The sequence below is a fragment of the Thermoascus crustaceus genome (genome assembly GCF_041956765.1).
Source record: "Thermoascus crustaceus strain CBS 181.67 unplaced genomic scaffold VTN00scaffold_1, whole genome shotgun sequence".
NCBI classification, from domain to species: Eukaryota; Fungi; Ascomycota; class Eurotiomycetes; order Eurotiales; family Thermoascaceae; genus Thermoascus; species Thermoascus crustaceus.
In genome coordinates this window covers 706441-723830 of record NW_027192527.1, presented here as the reverse complement: position 1 = coordinate 723830, position 17390 = coordinate 706441, and the positions used below count along the sequence as shown (strand labels likewise).

The following is a 17390-nucleotide window of genomic DNA, read 5'->3' as shown; positions in this document are numbered from 1 at the left end:
AACGTAATAGACGCCATTAATCCGACAAGAGGTACAGTTCATTGGAATAGGAAGGTCTATATACGTACCATTTTACACGATCTCATGGATTGCTCTTAGATAATGATCATAGCTAGATCCTGGAGTTTCTAAGGGCTAGAGGTGATGTTAAGTATTCTAGCTCGATGAGAATGCAAGGAAAAGGTAAATCGAAACGGTAAAAAGGTATAAAATATAAAATTAGAATCAGTCGACCAAACAAACTCTGGCACAAAGAACTCTAGCTGAGGGGGAATGCCTTACAATGAGCCATTCAGAAACAATGAGGTGAAAGGGTGAAAAACGAAGTCGCCTAATCTGGCAAACATGTCCCTTTGTTCAATGCGAACTTAAAAAAAGGGTAGGTACGTGACTAACATCCTCCCGGTGAGAGGCAGAATCAGTTGACTTGGAACAGCTCCTATGTTGGCGCTGTCATTTCTTCTATTGCTCGCAGCTTGATACCATCGAAACTCCTGCGGACAGGACGTCTTCTTTTGACGAACAACGCGAATTAGAGGATCGGTTTGGAACCCTCTTATCTATCAGCGACAGCTCTCTTGTTACTCTTGCTTCAAACGTGCGAAAGAAGCTTTCAGACGGGGACTTCCCTGTGAATGGTCGAGTTATTTCTCGTTTAAACCGATCATACAAACTCGTTCACGTCTTCGAGTTCGACGACGGCATTAAGTATGTTGTTCGAGTCCCAGCAACAGGCTGGGGCGGCCAATTTACAGATACGGCCAAGCGCTCGCTTGTCTCCCAGGCTCCCACGATGCGCTGGATCAGGAAGGAAACAACGGTTCCACTTCCTGAAGTCTACGCGTTTGACGCTTCTTGTACGAACGAAATTGGGGCACCGTATATAGTCATGAATTTTATCGAGGCATACGGTTAGCTCAAAGTGGTTCGACGAGACAGGGCCCACTCCGTTAGAGGAGAGACGACTAAGGACTTTGGATACCCTTGCACAAGCACTGTCTCAGCTGCAGAAATTCCTGTTCGATAGGATTTGGTCTCTGGAGTTCGATGACGATGATGATAAGACCGCTGGAGCTAGTGTCAAGATTGGACCTCTATATGAATGGAATGAGGGGGACATTCGGCGACGAGGATTACGGGCGAAACCCTCAAATTGACGAATCCGGGCCATTCGAGAGTTCCAAATCATACCTGAGGCATTGCATGAATCGCTGCAGAGAATTTAACAAGGAACATCCGCTCCGCAAAGGGTCTCGGATGATCTCAGATACGATGATCTCGTGCCTTCCTTCTTCCTCCACAAAATGGAGAAGAATATCTGCCAACAAAAAGAAACCTTCGTCCTCGCCCTGCCGGACTTCGACTCGCAGAACATCATGATCGATGAGCGGGGTAATCTCACTGGAATAATCGACTGGGACAATGTGCAGACCGCTCCCAGGTTTCTTGGACATTCCAGCTTTCCGGGGTGGATCACGAGAGACTGGGACCCTGTTATATACTACTACCCAGAGAACAAGGAAAGGGAAATTTCACCGGAAGAGCTGAGACGGTACCGTCAGAGATACAACAGTATGATGTAAAAGCTGCCGCGTGGACGAGGGGACTGGAGATTCGTGAGCAAATCTCACATCTTCGAAGCCCTTCCCATCGCTACTACGGATGATATTCGCCGCCTTGAGATTCTGCGGAAGATCGTGGCGCGAGTGTTATCAGTCGATGCCGATGATGCACTTGAAGTGATTAGGGATGTAGGGAGTGGCATGCTGAAGAAAAAGGATAAAGTCAAGCTCAGAGCAGGTCTTCAGGCGCTTCTCTCAGTTCCTAGGTGAGAGCAGCGTATGAGGCCTGATCATGTGGAAATTGTGGTTAATTGGATATGCAACACGAGAGTGAGACCAGTAAATCTATTATTCCGTCACTCTTATGATGGTTAAGGGGGCCTTGCTGAAAGTGTGGCCTTTGCTTTCCCGTCTATTCTAGTATAAGGTGCTTTTTGGTATGGCCTTAAACGGCCGGTGTAAGCATAGGTAAGGAGACGTTGGCGATGATGAATATTATTATTATTCCCTTGAGGCTTGAGGGTCAAACGGGACCGGTTCACCTTTTCAGAGCGCATATGTCGAGAAAGCGGGCAAGAAAGTGAGCTGCCCTCGTTTTCCTATAAATTTTTTACCCATCTAGCATCAATAGTTAGGTAGCTTCTCATCAACGCTGAACAGAAAGTACGTAGGTAGTGTGCCGCCCGATTCAATCACCTGATGATCATCTATTGTGTTCCGATGCACCGCTGATCCCAAAGGTCGAGATCATTCGATAACCCACATTTCTTTTTCCCTTTTCCGTTTTTCTTTCCTTGGCAGGCTACCACTACTGCTTTCCGTTTGCTTAGTTAAATTAGATCTGTGCGCCTCCCCCTCATTTTTTTATTAGTCGTATTCGACTATCGACAAAAAAAGCCTGGTACGCTAAAAAAACCAGCGGGTTCCCGTTGCCCCCTGCACTGTGTACCTAGTGTGTGTGTGTGTGTGCACTTTGCAGTAGTGGCCCGGCCTGAGCTTTCGACGGTGCGTCCGCACAATGGAACTGATCCGCGTCTCGATGCCGTCGTATCTAGATCTAGGTTCGTAGTAAATTAGTCAGTTAGTAGGTAGGAAATTATGGGGGCGAAATTGTTCCGCTTTTTCCTACAGTAGCTAACTTAACCACTCTAGACTGCGGCTGAGCATGGATAGCCATGCATATACGAAGATTTAACACTAACAGATCTCTTGGGCCCTCGTGAATGATATATCACATTTCGACCCTTTTTAGGCTCCGTACCATGTATACATCCGATGCCACATGGCCACGTTGACTTATAGCCGGTTCGGTTCGTTGGCTGACAGGGGCTGGCTGGCTGGCTCCCGGGAAGCTCCCCGGTCCCGTCTGACACGCACATCATGACTGCATTTTGAACTTACCTACCGTAATATATACTCCGTAGATCATGCATCTTAAATGATGCATATCTCAGGAGGTTCTGTACAATACCAAGATACTGCATAGGTCACAAAAAGATCCAACGAGGTTCAATCCTTCCGTTTCCGATATGCCATGCAACGCGATGCTTATCGGTGATCTTTTGAGTTGATTTATTTGTATTCCTCTTAAGCGGAGTATAGAGAAAGCCTTTTCTATTTTTTTATCCACTGCGATGATTCTTTTGACAAATCCAATAATAGCTACCACAGCCTAAATATCTCCCGTCTATAGATAGATAGTATGAATGACCAGTAATCCCAAAAGTTCTTACAGATATAGATCATGAAAACCTCCTAACCATAGCCTCCACATTCTCCCCCTCGACCGCGTCCACCTTCTCCTTAACCACCCGCTCAATCGCCTGATCAATCGGCTCCTCCCCATTCAGCAGATCATACCAGCCATCGGTATCATCCCTCTCCAACAACCTCACCGCTACAACCGCCACATCATCCCTCGTCACCGTGCCCCTTCCACTCCTCGTCTTCCCGAACTCCACCTTCCCCGTGCCCATGTCGTCCGACAGATACCCGGGGCGGAGATTGATAGCCTGGAAGGGACCGCTGGGACCCTGGGACTTGCGCTTGGCCGCCATGGCGGTCATGTACTCGTCGGCCTCGAGTTTGGCGCGCGAGTACGTGGGGAGCACGTCATTGAAGATGTGCTGGACGTGGGCCCACTCCTCGGCGGACATCCAGGGCGGCTGGTTCCGCCGGCTGCCGAGCCACGAGATGAGGAGGAATTTGGTGACGCGGGGCGAGGCGAAGGAGGTAGTGATGAAGTGCTTGGCGGCGTCTTGGTCGACGGCGTAGGTGCGTTGGGGGCCGCCTTTACCGCCGGCTCCTGCAGTTTTTCATTTTCATTTAGTTTGGAAAATATGATTGATAGTATCGGATCCGGTTTCGTGTATAATAGAATAAATTTCTTTATTGAAAGAAAGGGCAGAGAAAGGTTAGATATCAAAGTGTACAATCCAGCAGCGACTAACCGGCAGACCAAATGACATAATCCGGGGAGACCTTGTCCAGGATCTTCCTCGCATCCGCCTCGCTCTTGACGTCCTCCAGACTCGACAGCAGCACGTCCAGCTTGCCCTTCTGCCCGTGGCCCAGCTCCAGGATCTCCTTCTCATGCTCCGGGTTGCGGATCACGCTCGTCACGTTCCAGTTGCGAGCGAGGAGCAGCGGCGTCAGCTTCATGGCGACCTTGCCGTGGCCGCCCAGGAGGAGGACGTGCGGGGTGCTCATGGTTGCGCGTCTCTTGATTTGATAGGATGGGAGAAGGAAAATGAGAATGTATGGATAGAGAATGGAAAGTTGTTCTTGATTGAAGTTGTTATTTGCGGTGAGCAATTGGGTGTTTCTGTGTTGCTTTATCAGCAGTTCTCATCTAATCGATCGAGTAGCTGGCGGGGCGGCCTCGAACCCTGCGGCGATGGCGTCATAATGGCCCGAGCTTCCCGCTGCCCTGCCCCACCGAGCATGACGGGGTGATATAGGAAAGCTGGAACAATTCATTCAGTGATAAATGAATTTTTGCTGCATATATAGATCTTTTTTGAAAGAGAATAGACTAGAATTCCTAATACATATTGCAGAATGCGTAGTATACAAGATACGCACCTAAGGTACTACTCCATACCTACACTGAGAGGATACCTATTAACAAGGTACGGACATTCAATGCAAGTTCGAAGGCTCGCAATAAATTCCAACTATTGGTAACACAAAAACTCTTTTGGCCCCATGCGTCAGGCCTCAGCACGAGACTCCCTCAGGGACATTCTCACATTCATCGCTAGCCTTGCCGCCAGAGATGTTCACATCCTTCCAGGTCCAGTCAGAACAACTTCCCTCTCCGCAGAGGATGTAGATCTTAGTTGCATCATCCTCGACCATCCCTGTAACTTCATCGATAGCAAGTCCTGTGATCGGGATACCATTAGTAGGTTCCCCGGTTGGGCTGCCATTCTCATAGTCCTGCTCAATGACTATGCCATACTTTGTGATGCCAGAAAGTTGGATATTGGAGTATGTAATGTCGGAGACGGAGCCGGTGGCATTGTACACAGTCTTGATGCGGATGCCATTCTGGGAGTCAGAAACACTGGAATCACTGATTGTGACGTTCTTCACGGTGTTGTCATCCCGGCCACCGACGGAACCGATTGAGAGGCCATGGCCGCCAGAGCAGGTACCACTGGTAAAGACAATATTCTGATATAATGAGCTGCTAAATATGTAATGGGAAGGATAGATGTTAAAAAGCTGCACTCACTTCGCCTGAGTTGACAGCAAGGCAGTCATCCTGATTCTTTACGTTGGCTCCGACGATGGTGATGCCGGAGCTTTCACCAACATCAAATGCATCCGTATTGTGGCCGCCTTGGGTGTCCCCATCCGAATTGTCGACAGTAATATTGGCAAGCATCAGATCTTTCGCCTGGATGCTGAACACATGGACTGGAGAGTTCTTGATCGTGATACCCGTGATGCTAGATGAATCCAGGTGATGCGCGTAGAAGAATTTCGGCTTCGTGACACCACCATTGCTGCCTTGCCCGTCCCACCAACGGGATCCATCACCGTTCAGAACAGAGTCAGGGGCGCCTTCAACAGTGATTCCCGTGCCTGAAATGGAGACAAGAGGGCCACTCCATTCAGCGTATCCGAAGGTGGTTTCCCCTTCAAAGACGACCTTGGTTCCTGTTAGTATTAGTAATCGCGAGCAAGAGGTATCACGGATGTACTCTGGTGTCATCATTCAAGTTCGTTAGATCGAGTGTTTCTCCACCAGGGACTTCAATGTTCTTCAGTGTAATTGTCGAACAAGAGGTTTTGCTTTCAATGGCCTTGGCAGCATCGGTGAAAGTGCAGCTTTCGGCTCGTTCATTGAGCTGCGTGGCACGGGAGGGGCCTGGAATAGCAGACACGAGACCAGCGCCAGCGCTGACCAAGTGTATAAAGGAAACAAACACATGCATATCAGCAGGGTTCAGCAAGGTGTCCGGCCGATAGAGCCGCGAAAGAAGAGAAGACGGTTATGACTCCCTCGCATGCAACGGTGGTGTAGAAGAGACATCGTATAAGTACGGAGCATAGCAATGCTGCATCCCAATAATTAGAACTGGATATTAGGGGCCAGCGGAGGAGACAATGTCTTCCAATTCTCCCGGTTGGTGCTGGGATATTGTCCGTCGTCTCAGATGCTTGTTCAGGTAAGCGTTGATCCCCTCCACAAGGCTGCCGACACCCGATTACCGGGATGTGGTCGGACGGATTTTCCTGATAGCCCCACCACCAATTTGAACTTTTTGCAAAACACCAACGGAGTTTCTTTTCAGATCAGACATAGCCCTCACAGGAAGCGCCGGACAAACTGCTGTCCACCAGTGCTGTTCCCTTTTCCCGCGGTTGTTTCTTCACAGATCGCTGCTAACTTGGCGAGTCTCAGATTAACTCTTGAGAAAAACATCATAGTTTCACTAGTTCGCGGATGCTTTGCTGAGTTTGCTCCAGCTCCATATTGGGAGTGGGACTGAGGACGTGGACTATGGAGCCCACTCTAAAAATTTTACCTGGCGTTGACCCAGAAGCGGTCGATTCTAGCCCTTGGGAAACCTTCACTGCGGAATTATTTACTTCAAACTTCATAGTTATGCTTGGCAACGGCGTGGAAGCCCGTAAGGCCGTGAACGCTCTTGTTGCGAGCGTTCCTCCGGCCTGATCCACCGAAGGAAATTTAGATTTACTGCGGCAAGGACTGTTCTAGCGTGTTCGCGGCAGTATTCCAGATTCCCGAATCCTACTCCGTAAGAGCAGTAGGTACGGAGTGCTGAAGTTTGGAACGGCTCAACGGACGCCCTTCGGGACATGCTGTGTCAATCCAAGGTTCGCAGCCGTCCAAGTTTTGCTTTCATCGTCCATCTCGGGAAGTTATAGAATGCGGACCATTCACCCACAGAGGAGATAGGTAAATTTGAGGACAGACCTCGCCAAGTATGCTGCGACGCAGGGATTCAGTAATTATACGGACGTTCGAACTTAACACAAATCAGTTTCGATAGGTTGCATTTCGGTGGGCCTTTCGCATGATGTTCATCTGCCAAGGGGATCCTCCACGGTCAAGTGAACACCTCAGACCTAGTTATGGTGTATGCAGCATGCAGGTGTTTGCGGTTTTCTCCGTGATGGGTGTACGGGTTGATCCTTGCTTTCACGTTCCTGGATGCTCTGCCCATCTGCCGGGTCTCGATGGAAGTGGAATGATCTGGATTCTAGAGCCGCCCGTTCGGTCATTGCAAGAGGCATGGTGAGGCAGGCTAAAGAAGAGAGTTTGGGCGTGAGGCAGCATGGTTGGTGGCTCCTGGGAAGAAGCCCGCAGATGAAACGCTTGGGAGCTGGGTCGAAGCCGGAGACTCCACAGCGCGGCGGAGCTGAGGCGGTTTGGCGCATGCCACATCCGTGGAAGGCGCCGGGTGTCAAGAACGGCCGGATGGAGATACACAACCTTGTTCGACGATGACCTCTGCCCTGCTGCCAGCCTGCCACATATACGTACGGAGACGGTGCTGCATCCTGGCTGGAAGAGCGATCATCCGGGCTCTTCGCTGCCTTCGTCATCACACATGGGCTTTGCTGCATCTGAAGGAGAAGGCGCCGCGGTGCCTGGCCGGAGCTACTAGGGAAGGCGTCCCATGCCTGTTCGGGGCTAGTCAGGGGCACGGATGGCGGGCTCCACCGCCGGCTGTCCCTGCAAATCTGCGGCCTTCAAGCGACCAGCGCTCGCATCTGGCTGCATCCACGGCCGAGAGCCTTAAAGCGTCCGGGCGGTCGTTCTTATTTCTGATTAATTCGCGTGAGGTCACCATGATTTAATTTTTGTTCAGGATTTGACGAGGCCGTCATGTCGGTAGGCGGACATTATTATTAAAGGCAGTGGACGACCCATTCTTGGTCGTTTGCTGGGGAATTTCTGTAATGTGCGGCAGTGGACAGCGGTTGCTGCCGCTCTCCAGCTTTCCAAATGCTACACCCTCGATCTTTTGCAAATACGTACCGAGTAGACAAGCATGCTATTGCTGCAGATGTTCAGTGCACCCCCGGCATTTTGCAGGCCGGAAAATATCCAAGCCACCTTCCAGCACTCTGATCGATAGAGAACAGCCTAGCGACGGAAGGCAAAGCCATAGTCGTAACCGGCATGCAAGGGAACGAGGCCAGTGACGCTGTCAACATCAGATGCCCTGCCAATAAGAATGGGTCGCGAGGGGAACAAGCTACTGACAGTGCGCGTATCATCTCCGCCGGAGTTCTGTTCCTCGGTCTGCTGACCGCATCCTGCCCAACGCTACGTAGCTATGGGCTCTGGACTATGGCCTACTATGGGCAATTGGACACATTAATCGGACAATTGTCTTGGTTGGAATGCCAGCCCCTCTCTGCCATACCCCATTCGAGAGGTATGCTGCAGAGAATTACATGACACTTCGCGGGGTCTGCAGCATCCTCCCCCTCGTCCAGCGCGTGTACCGGTGTACACGACACGGTGCGCGAGATATCACTTTACCGCCAGCTCCGTCTTTGCAGGCTCTCAGCCCCGGATTCGATATCGGGCCCACAACCCGCGCACGCGAAGAGAGAAAAACAACAGATGGGCCATTATTGATGCCTCTCGCCCACGCTAGATCCCCGCCGGTTCTGCACCGGCCCGGTGATGAACCACAGGCTGGGTGTGCCCAGCAAGGGGCCCGCGGCTTCAGGGCCATCGGTCCCTGCCCGCCGGAGCCCCTAAATCTTGCTATCTACGCCCCAAGACTGCAAACTCCGTCGCTGGGACAAACGCTCTGCCTGACAGCCGCCCGACCTCATTTCTGACCCGTCTGTTCTGAGTTGTCGCTGGAGCTCCGCGAGATCGCCTTGCTCGCAACTGGGCCCGGCCTATCGTCATCTGTGCAATCACAGCGCGTCAGGGATTAACTACCGGCTCCTGAACGGGGGCCGCAGAACTGGGAAAAGGACCCATTCGATCATCAGTCCAGATCTCCATCCTCGTACTATTTTTTTTTCTACTCCGCCTCGACTCTTTGAATGACCCTGGGTCCTCCTCTCCCATACCTCTTTTCATCAACATCATCGTTGCTGTGCGTGGCCGACCCTTCGCCGTTCTTTCCCCTTTCATTGACTCTTGCAATACCCGACCAGCATCGTACAGCCTCTCTTTTATCCATTGACGCTTTCGCTGATGCTACCATCATTCGTTCGCTTACTTTCCTTTGTCCATTAGCCTCGATACTTTGCATTTTCCTAGAACGGCGCTCATTACTCTCGTTGCAGCACTCGGGCGACCAACAATAACAAGCAACGTTGAATTCGCAGCGCGGTTTAAATTGGCATCAAGGACACTAGATTTTTCTTACGGGGGCCTTTCGACGAGCGTGTTTTGTAAAACCCGCTTCAATAGGGTGTACGTGATGGCAGCTGCTTGAATATCGCGCGTCTTGCTGTGTGAAGAATTGTCGCTACTGCCGCCGCGCTGAAAGAAGAGACTCTGGGCAGATTCAAAACGCCGCCCAGCTCCTCGCCAGGACACCTTCAGCGCGCCCTCACTGTTCCGTTCTGATACCTTGAAGGTTGGTATAAATCAATGCTTGTTCACCCTGATACTTAAGAGAGCTGACTGTTCACCTGTCAGTCGTTCATTATAGTTGCTGGTGCTCCCGTAGCGCGAGCTAATTAAACCCACCTGTCAGCACTTCGGTTTCTCTGCAATCGTGCTCATCTATATCTTTATCGCTCGCTGGGATACATAAATACTAAACATGCATCGGTTCAGGAAGCATAAGAAGGCAAAGGAGGTGGTTGAGGACCCCGAGCCTTCTCCCGCACCGTCTTTGAGTTCGAAAGCTTTCAAGAAAAACAAGAAAGAGCCTGAGGAGCCCAAACCACAGTTTGATCTGGAAAATGCTCTGCCGTCTACCGATGACTTTCGCACCAGTCTCCTGATGCCGAAATTGTCTGCGCGGTTTAGTATGTTGAGAGAACAAGATGACCCTACAACTAAAGTTGGCAAGGCCAACGACGACAGTGTCCTTTTCCCGAAACGCGCGTCGAGGCTCAACCTCTTTGGCCATAATCCGAATCCCTTGTCAGATATCGTGGAGGTCTCCTCAATACAAGGCCGACCATCTTTCACTTCGGGCCGAACAAATTCTTTTGCTTCCGGCGGAGACGGGTACGGTACTGACGATGACCGCCCCTATGGCGTCAGCATAATGACTAGACCGAGACCGGGGGAAGGAAACAATCTGTTTGGTGGACGTCAAAAGGTTTATAAAATCCCAGTATCGAAAGATTCTGGCGGTTCAGGCATGAGGGGGAGGGCTTATTATGATGATGATGTGGGTCTTTCTGCTTTCCAGAAGCTGAGATTGAGGGAAAAGGAAGAGAAATCAGCAGAAACGGCAGATCACCAGCAGGAAACTACTGCTGTCGACTCGGAAGATGCGTCGTCTGGGATCTTTTCCACAAATCGGATGACAACCTCTTCGACCGCATCTGGCCCGTCTAACCGTCGAACATCGACAGCCGCAACGTCCATTGATGAGCAACAACAGTCTTCATCCGTTGGTTCCACCAACGACTCTAAGCCCAACCAGGCTCCGACCGCTGCAGAACGCGGCCCTGCAAAGCCTCGCCGTCTCTACGGGCAAGGGTTAACAGACGCCGTTCAAAACCAACAGTCATCCGCGATGAGTAGACTCGAAAGTCTCAGCCGACAACGAGCTGGCACTCTCGAGCTCCCCCAGCCGAACCGTTCTTATTCGAAGAGTGCCACGAATCTACACGAGAAGATACAGAAATTTGAGCCCGTCCGTCGATCCCCCGGCGGTCGAGGTGCCAGCCCACCCCCATCTGCAACGTCTTTAGAACACCATCCTATGGATACTGATCATAAAGATGTCGGATCCAGTGCCAGCCCTGCAGCTACTGGGCACAATTTCATTCGTCCTCTGAGTCCACCTGTTAGCGAAAATGAAGACGCGACGCTCGCAGCGGCCTTGCATCCACAAGACCGAGGGAAGGCTACCGCCATGGGTCTATTCAATAAACCCAGTACACAGTACGATGAACAGCAATTCACACGTCGTCAGCTCCAGATGCACGAGGGCCGAAATCCAGTCGGGGATCCTCGGTCTGCCAGCTCTGGACGACCGAGAGGGTTTTCTAACGCGAGCCACCGTTCAACGGCGGAGTCTGTTTCGTCTCGGTACAGTAGCGAAGCTCGGCGCACTGGTGATGACTCTGCCACACCCAGTGTGAGAGGATCCTCGTCGCATAGACCCACTACTTTCTTTTCGAACTCCAGCAACAGCGAATCAGAGAGTGATGGTGAAGACGACTCTCCGTCACAAGCCCTTGACGGTATGCATCCTGCCGTCAGATCCCCGGCAGATTCTAAGAAAGAGGATGATAGAAATTCCATCCGAGAATCTCACATTACCTTACCAGAAGTGCGGTACTCCGACCTTGGTGATTTGAATAGTACTATTGACCTGAATACCATCGTGGAGAACGATGCGGCTGAGACGCCGCCATCTCCTATCAAAGAGGAGGGTTCAGAAAAGACGCCCGATTCACCCACACTTGGCCCTTCTGATCTGGGGCTGAGCAGGTTGATCCGGACCCATCTCAGACATAACAGTGATAGATCGTCAATATACCCACTACCTTCGCCTGGGTTTCCCCCAAATCTCGGCGACAGGAATAGCCAATTTGTTCCTGACCCCTCACGTTTTTCTGTAAACTTTGAAAGCAGCCACAGTGACGTGGAGAAGAATTCGACAGAGGTCAAAGATTCAGATTCCGCCCCGCAGCCTAATGTGCAATCAATGGCTGCAAACATGACAATGAGGGCTCAACAAATTCTCAACCAGGCTGCGGCTCTCAGGGATCTAGAGAATAACTCGCGAGATGGTCCCCACACCGAAAAGAAAGGGGAAGAAGATGACATGCCATCGCAAGCAGAACAGAAACTGGAGCATAAACGAAACGGAAGTACCGAGACCCAAAAGGAGCGGGAGGAATTTGCCAATGAGTTAGCAGAGAGACGGAAGAAAGTGCAAGAGAAGTTGAAGATGTTCGAGGAGAATGAGAGCAGGTCAAGCAGTCCTGTGCCGGGCCGCCAAACCCCCGACTATACTCAAGTGAAGCACGGCAATGCATTCGCTATGCTCAAGAACAAATCCGCCAAGAACTCTTCCGCCGCCAAACAAGACCCCAAGACTACGAAGATGTTTGGTCTCGGAAATGCAACCATGAATTCGTCTACTCCTACCCTCGTCTCAGATGAGGACGAAGAGAAGATGTCGCACGAGTTCGGCAAACACCCTAACACCAGCTCTCATATCTCTGGCAGGAGTCTCTGGTCAAGAGCGCAGGCAATGCGTCGTGGCAGCCGAGATGACTCGCGGGAGTCGAGCCGAAGTCGAGGACCATCGCCTCATTCCCGCAACAGCCCCTTAGGAGATCGTTCTAGCTCCGAGCTGTCTGGACGATCCAAGAGCCATACGAGATACAGAGAAGATCTGGGAATAGTAGAAGAGAGCGTTGCTGGTTATCGCGGGAACCGCTCTTCAGGAGAGTCACACGGGCCGGCGTCGTTGCCGTCGTCCAACCGACCGTCTGTGGATGGCTACGAGAGATCGTCCTCCGCTGCGTCAGGCAGATTTTCTGGCAACAGTCGACCCATGTCCCCAGGCTGCTTGGATATTAGTCCTGGCAATCAATTTCAAACGCCCGATCCCTCCATGATTGGCGTCTCCCCTAGACCTTCCCCAGTCACACCTTATTCTGCTAACACCACCCCTCCGTTATACGAGCTGTCTCCCGATCCTTCAGCCTCGTCAACTCCACAGTCCATGGCTCGGAGAGGCTCAACAACTACTGGCCTTCAAAAGAGGGTAGTAGACAAATCGCAAATCTCTGAGCCCACCTTTCTCTCGTCAACCTCAAATGTCCCAACCGTCGGTCTGCCCCCAGGAGCGAGCCTAAGCAATGGCATGGAGGCGCCCCCGGTTCCTCCGATGAACCCACGAAGACGACGCCAGACTACTACACAAACCATCCTTGGAGCCCTGAAGGGTGAGAAGCATGAGGCGCCGCCTCCTATGCCGCCTAGCAGTGAAACTGAGGAGGAACGCAGCACCTTCTCTGACGATGAGAAACGACCGAGAACACGGCACCTGCTACGAAAGATCTCCAGTGAGGGCCCCAGTCTTAACAAGGCTCCCCGGGAGAATGGGACGACCGGGTCGCCAGCTGTTCTGCAGGTCTCAAAACATGTTCCTCTTGACGGAGGGATGTTTTGATCGTCTTTTGATGTCTTTGGTCTCTTGTGCATCTTGGAGCCATGTCGGTTTATCTTCCAGCCCTTATACCTATGTTTGGCTGCTTTATGGCGTGGATTTGCTTTTCTAGTTCATTGTACTGTACTAGCGCTATATATCCCCTTGGGCTATCTTGGGTCATGAGATGCCATACTGTGTTGTAGTAGGATTTTAGCAACTTGCGAAATATTGATATCATATGGTCGAATGAGTCTGCATATCTTTTGGCATTCCTGGGGACTCTTGTTTCCTGATGAGTGATTCTGAGGTAGTGTCAAAGTCAGCTGTGGTATTAAGACTTGTACTGTAAAATAGATCGAGATTTTTGAATCTGCACTCCCTCTTGTAGTGAACAGCTTGCAGGTTCTAATGTAGAAGACAAAGAATATCCCTTCGAATCGCAGCAGAGCAACACGTCATTGAATATCCTCGTACCCACACCGCCATATGTCGCTATCCCGCGTTTCAGCAGCTCACACGTATTCAGCAGGAGAGTCGAACTACACCACCATTTGCTTCAAAATGGCAAGGAATGGGTACAGTAAGTCCCCTTGAGCTATTCGTGTTCGGAGTCCTCCCACGCAACATCATACTAGTACTAACACAATAACAACTCCAGCTTGCGGACAAGCAAATCAGGTGCTTCCTAGGCAGGCTGTAATGGGTAGGCTTTCACCCACACCGTTCAACACATTCCCGGGGCCCTTCGACTTCAAAGGCTCCTTCATTTGTTTCTCTCTCTTCACAGCTTTGTCATTCACCGTGCTCACTGTGTCGGGAGCTGTCTTGCATGTGCTTCACCAAGCCCTTATCTTGAAGCAAGGCATCTGCATCTGCAGCTCTCACGTTGCTGTGCCTTTTCCTGCAGTCTTTTCAGTGCTCTATTTCTACTGTCTGCGTGGGGAGAGCTCTTTCACCATCTCCGGCCTGCTCTTTGGGCACGGCCAATCTCTTCTCGTCGACATCGCATCGTTGGGTTCCCAAGCGATGTCGTCTACTACTAGCCTAACCTACCTAGCAACCTAGAACAGACATACTCTGTCTGACCCCACGTCTATCCTCCTCTGAATCTTGTCCGTATCTAATCTCTGTCCAAGCTCTTCTGCAGATATCAGATCCTACCTTTACCATCAGCTATCTCATCAGATTCCATCCCTTCCATTTCTTTCATCAGATTCTGCATCTTCGGTCTGTTCACCATTTAACCAATGGCTATCAAGTCTCCTGTTGCCAATTCCCGTGAGACGCAGTCTAGCCCGATCCTCTGCACATTTCACGATGCCTGTGCCATAGCTCCTGCCACCACCAAGCCTGAGCAGCCAGACGCTCAGCCCAAAAGGGCTTCCAAAAAGAAAAAGAAGAGGAAGAACAAGACCGCGAACCAGAAGCCTGCTATCGAAGATGGAGCAGGCGCTGACGATGTCAGCAAGCATCCTGATCCGAAAGCCAACCTGGACGCGCCGTTGATTGTAAACAGCACGGGAAACGACTCGAATATGGCCCAGAAGGACACCTGCGGAACGGACCAGCCACAGCAGATTGATATTTCCGTAGCAGTACATAGTGGGACAATGACTGAGAATGGATCTGGTAGACATGCCTTGACGTGTCCATTCTTCTATACTCCTACTAACAATTGGTCGTACTACCCAGCTCCGGAGAACTCCAATTACCTCAGGCACCAAAACAGCGCGTGGGGATCAGACGGATCGTTCCTCGCGTCAACCCAGAATAGCACTCCTCCAACCACAGGATCGGGACATTTTGGGTACTCTCCCGACCATATGTTCTTTCCGGGCGGCAGTCATCATTTCTACCTCGGCACTACCCCGGAGAGCGCGAGTCCTGTGCCTCCACCATCTGGCAGCCAGCCAGATGCTTGCCAGAAGCAATTCTCGTCGCAAAATGGCTATCATGCTCGGTTCCCATACGGCCCACCGTATGCTCCTCCATTCTTTGGCTGGCCTGTCTATTCCCCGCCAGTATATCACGGTCAGAGTGACCATATGATGCCTGCTTCGCAGGGGTATCAGACCACCCGTCCTTACCATCATCCTAACTATGGTTATCAGTCTCACCCGAATTTTTATAGACAGCCTATCAACAATCCGCATTGTGGATGCTGTCCGCTAAAGAACGAGCAATATAGAGATGCCGAACACGCCCATTTCGTTCCACCTGACCACGGTCATTTCACACCGGCTGAATCGCCTGCGTACACCGGAGAAGAGGAGGCGTTAGGGCACGATGTTCCTGAAGTGGGAGATTCTGCAGCCGCTCCTGCGGTTGTTGAGGAGACAAAGCTTGAACCTGTCCCGGATCAGTCACATAATAGCCTCACTTCAGAGGCTTCTGAATCAAGTAGTACAAGTTCTGAAGAGGCTAAAGAGGTCACGAATCAGGCTGAAAATCCAAGTCGTGAGTCTGCGTCACCAGTTGCTACGGAGCAGAAGTATAAGCCCCTCTTGGACGTCGTCGGGGTGAAGGAACTCGAACCGCTCTCTGTTTTTCTACTCGGCGCTTTTGAACGTGAAGAATTTACCGACTCTCGCATAGTGTTAACGTCCTCTAAGAATCTCTTTTACCCTATTACTTTCCATGTCCACAAGCTCATTATGGCTCGCAGTCCATTTTTGGCTTCTCTTCTGAAAAAGAATGAGTCTCCCCAACGAAACAGCGCGATAAATGCTGTTGCTGGAGAAAATTTCTGTCTGGCACGAGCATTCGAAGCCGCACTTCAGACCCTATACGGCTTGCCACTTCTCGACAAAGACCAGCTCCAGCGTTTGACGCTGGCAGCGCTTGGTTATGCCGAGGGCAGCGTGGCGATGGACCCCGTCGCTAACAAGGAAGCCAATGTCGACTTCGCGTTGTGCTATGCTGTCTCTGGGGCGTTTCTCGGCAATTTTGATGTTGTCAGAACTGGAATCAAGCTGGCAATTGATTTGATTGACTGGGATACCGCTGAATTGTGCCTGCATTTCGGTCTCTCCGTGGCAGATTTCGCCGTCACTCGTTCAGAAGTATCGCCTTCTGAATGTTCGACTACTCTTGAGTCCGATTATCATAAAATCGAGGGTGAAGATGCTGCGTCTAACTGTGATGACCCCCTTCAGGAGCTTCAGCAGGTTTGGGCCCCGAAGGTTGTCACCGCAGTGCTTGAATTCATAATCAACAGCCTCCCTGCAGACTTCGAACTGTACACAAAGGCGCAGACTACCTTGATGCCAGATCGGATTCCACGCCATCTGCGCAACATTCCCGGGTCTCTTTTCTACAATCCCAAGCTAGAAACCGTAAAATTCGGCTCATTGGGCTCCCTTAACGACCGGAAGCCACGTCGTGAGTGTTGCATCGCCTCGGCTGTGGTCCTTGCACTTCCATTCGAGCAGCTCAAGGAAGTCTTTGATATCATGGAAAAGAAGGGGATCATGATCGCCAAGGTCGTGCACGAGATACTTGCTGAGCGTGAAACCCGTCGACTATGTGCCCTCCGCTCTTACGCCAAGCAGAATCCCAGCCAGAAAAACAAAGACGAATACCCTCAGGAAATCAAGCATCTGGGATTCTCGGAGTTTGTCTCTTGCCCTAGGGTCAGAAGGACTGGTGACATTGACATCCTGGTCGACTTCTCCTTGGAGAAGGAGTGGAGAGGCTTCTCCGTCTCGACTTCGGAAATTGTCGACGGCCGAAAACTTCTTCGTAAAAAGAACTGATTCGACTTTTGGCCTTTCTTTACTGCTTATGTATGTACCAATATGACCATGCGAGGCTTCTACTGCGGGTTTGGTCGGTGGATTGGCGTAACGGGGACGGACGACGTGGGTGAGGCATAACTCTGCTTCTGTGTAGAAGTACATCTCGGGTTCTCCTTTTTTTATTTTTATTTTTTTTTTCTTTCTGTAATTGTAATTTCTAGTCTGCATGTATGTACAAGTACCGGTTCACTTAATTTGAATTTTTCCGTCCACTTTTGTGC

The 17390-nt window shown here is 50.9% G+C and overlaps 8 protein-coding genes across 8 annotated transcripts; 6 read left to right on the top strand and 2 right to left on the bottom strand.

Annotated features, from left to right (window-relative positions):
* Positions 1-1304: 1304 nt before the first annotated feature.
* Positions 1305-1832, top strand: VTN00DRAFT_255 (uncharacterized protein; the record flags this gene model as incomplete). Its single annotated transcript, XM_069428774.1, has 2 exons — positions 1305-1572; positions 1642-1832. The coding sequence occupies 2 exons, from the start codon at positions 1305-1307 to the stop codon at positions 1830-1832; spliced, it is 459 nt and encodes a 152-aa protein (XP_069290963.1).
* Positions 1833-3304: 1472 nt separating this feature from the next.
* On the bottom strand, positions 3305-4271 carry VTN00DRAFT_254 (uncharacterized protein; the record flags this gene model as incomplete). Its single annotated transcript, XM_069428764.1, has 2 exons — positions 3305-3867; positions 4013-4271. 2 exons carry the CDS (start codon positions 4269-4271, stop codon positions 3305-3307), a joined length of 822 nt encoding a protein of 273 aa, XP_069290962.1.
* Positions 4272-4781: 510 nt separating this feature from the next.
* Positions 4782-6007, bottom strand: VTN00DRAFT_253 (uncharacterized protein; the record flags this gene model as incomplete). The annotated part of the gene is made up of 3 exons (XM_069428754.1): positions 4782-5240; positions 5302-5721; positions 5774-6007. The coding sequence occupies 3 exons, from the start codon at positions 6005-6007 to the stop codon at positions 4782-4784; spliced, it is 1113 nt and encodes a 370-aa protein (XP_069290961.1).
* Positions 6008-7544: 1537 nt separating this feature from the next.
* VTN00DRAFT_252 (uncharacterized protein) lies at positions 7545-8900 on the top strand (the record flags this gene model as incomplete). Its single annotated transcript, XM_069428744.1, has 3 exons — positions 7545-7846; positions 8190-8485; positions 8599-8900. 3 exons carry the CDS (start codon positions 7545-7547, stop codon positions 8898-8900), a joined length of 900 nt encoding a protein of 299 aa, XP_069290960.1.
* Positions 8901-9113: 213 nt separating this feature from the next.
* On the top strand, positions 9114-9762 carry VTN00DRAFT_251 (uncharacterized protein; the record flags this gene model as incomplete). The annotated part of the gene is made up of 3 exons (XM_069428733.1): positions 9114-9282; positions 9582-9655; positions 9718-9762. The coding sequence occupies 3 exons, from the start codon at positions 9114-9116 to the stop codon at positions 9760-9762; spliced, it is 288 nt and encodes a 95-aa protein (XP_069290959.1).
* Positions 9763-9844: 82 nt separating this feature from the next.
* On the top strand, positions 9845-13393 carry VTN00DRAFT_250 (uncharacterized protein; the record flags this gene model as incomplete). The annotated part of the gene is made up of 1 exon (XM_069428722.1): positions 9845-13393. One exon carries the CDS (start codon positions 9845-9847, stop codon positions 13391-13393), a length of 3549 nt encoding a protein of 1182 aa, XP_069290958.1.
* Positions 13394-13858: 465 nt separating this feature from the next.
* Positions 13859-14437, top strand: VTN00DRAFT_249 (uncharacterized protein; the record flags this gene model as incomplete). Its single annotated transcript, XM_069428710.1, has 2 exons — positions 13859-13952; positions 14031-14437. The coding sequence occupies 2 exons, from the start codon at positions 13859-13861 to the stop codon at positions 14435-14437; spliced, it is 501 nt and encodes a 166-aa protein (XP_069290957.1).
* Positions 14438-14619: 182 nt separating this feature from the next.
* VTN00DRAFT_248 (uncharacterized protein) lies at positions 14620-17127 on the top strand (the record flags this gene model as incomplete). Its single annotated transcript, XM_069428699.1, has 1 exon — positions 14620-17127. The coding sequence occupies one exon, from the start codon at positions 14620-14622 to the stop codon at positions 17125-17127; it is 2508 nt and encodes an 835-aa protein (XP_069290956.1).
* Positions 17128-17390: the final 263 nt, after the last annotated feature.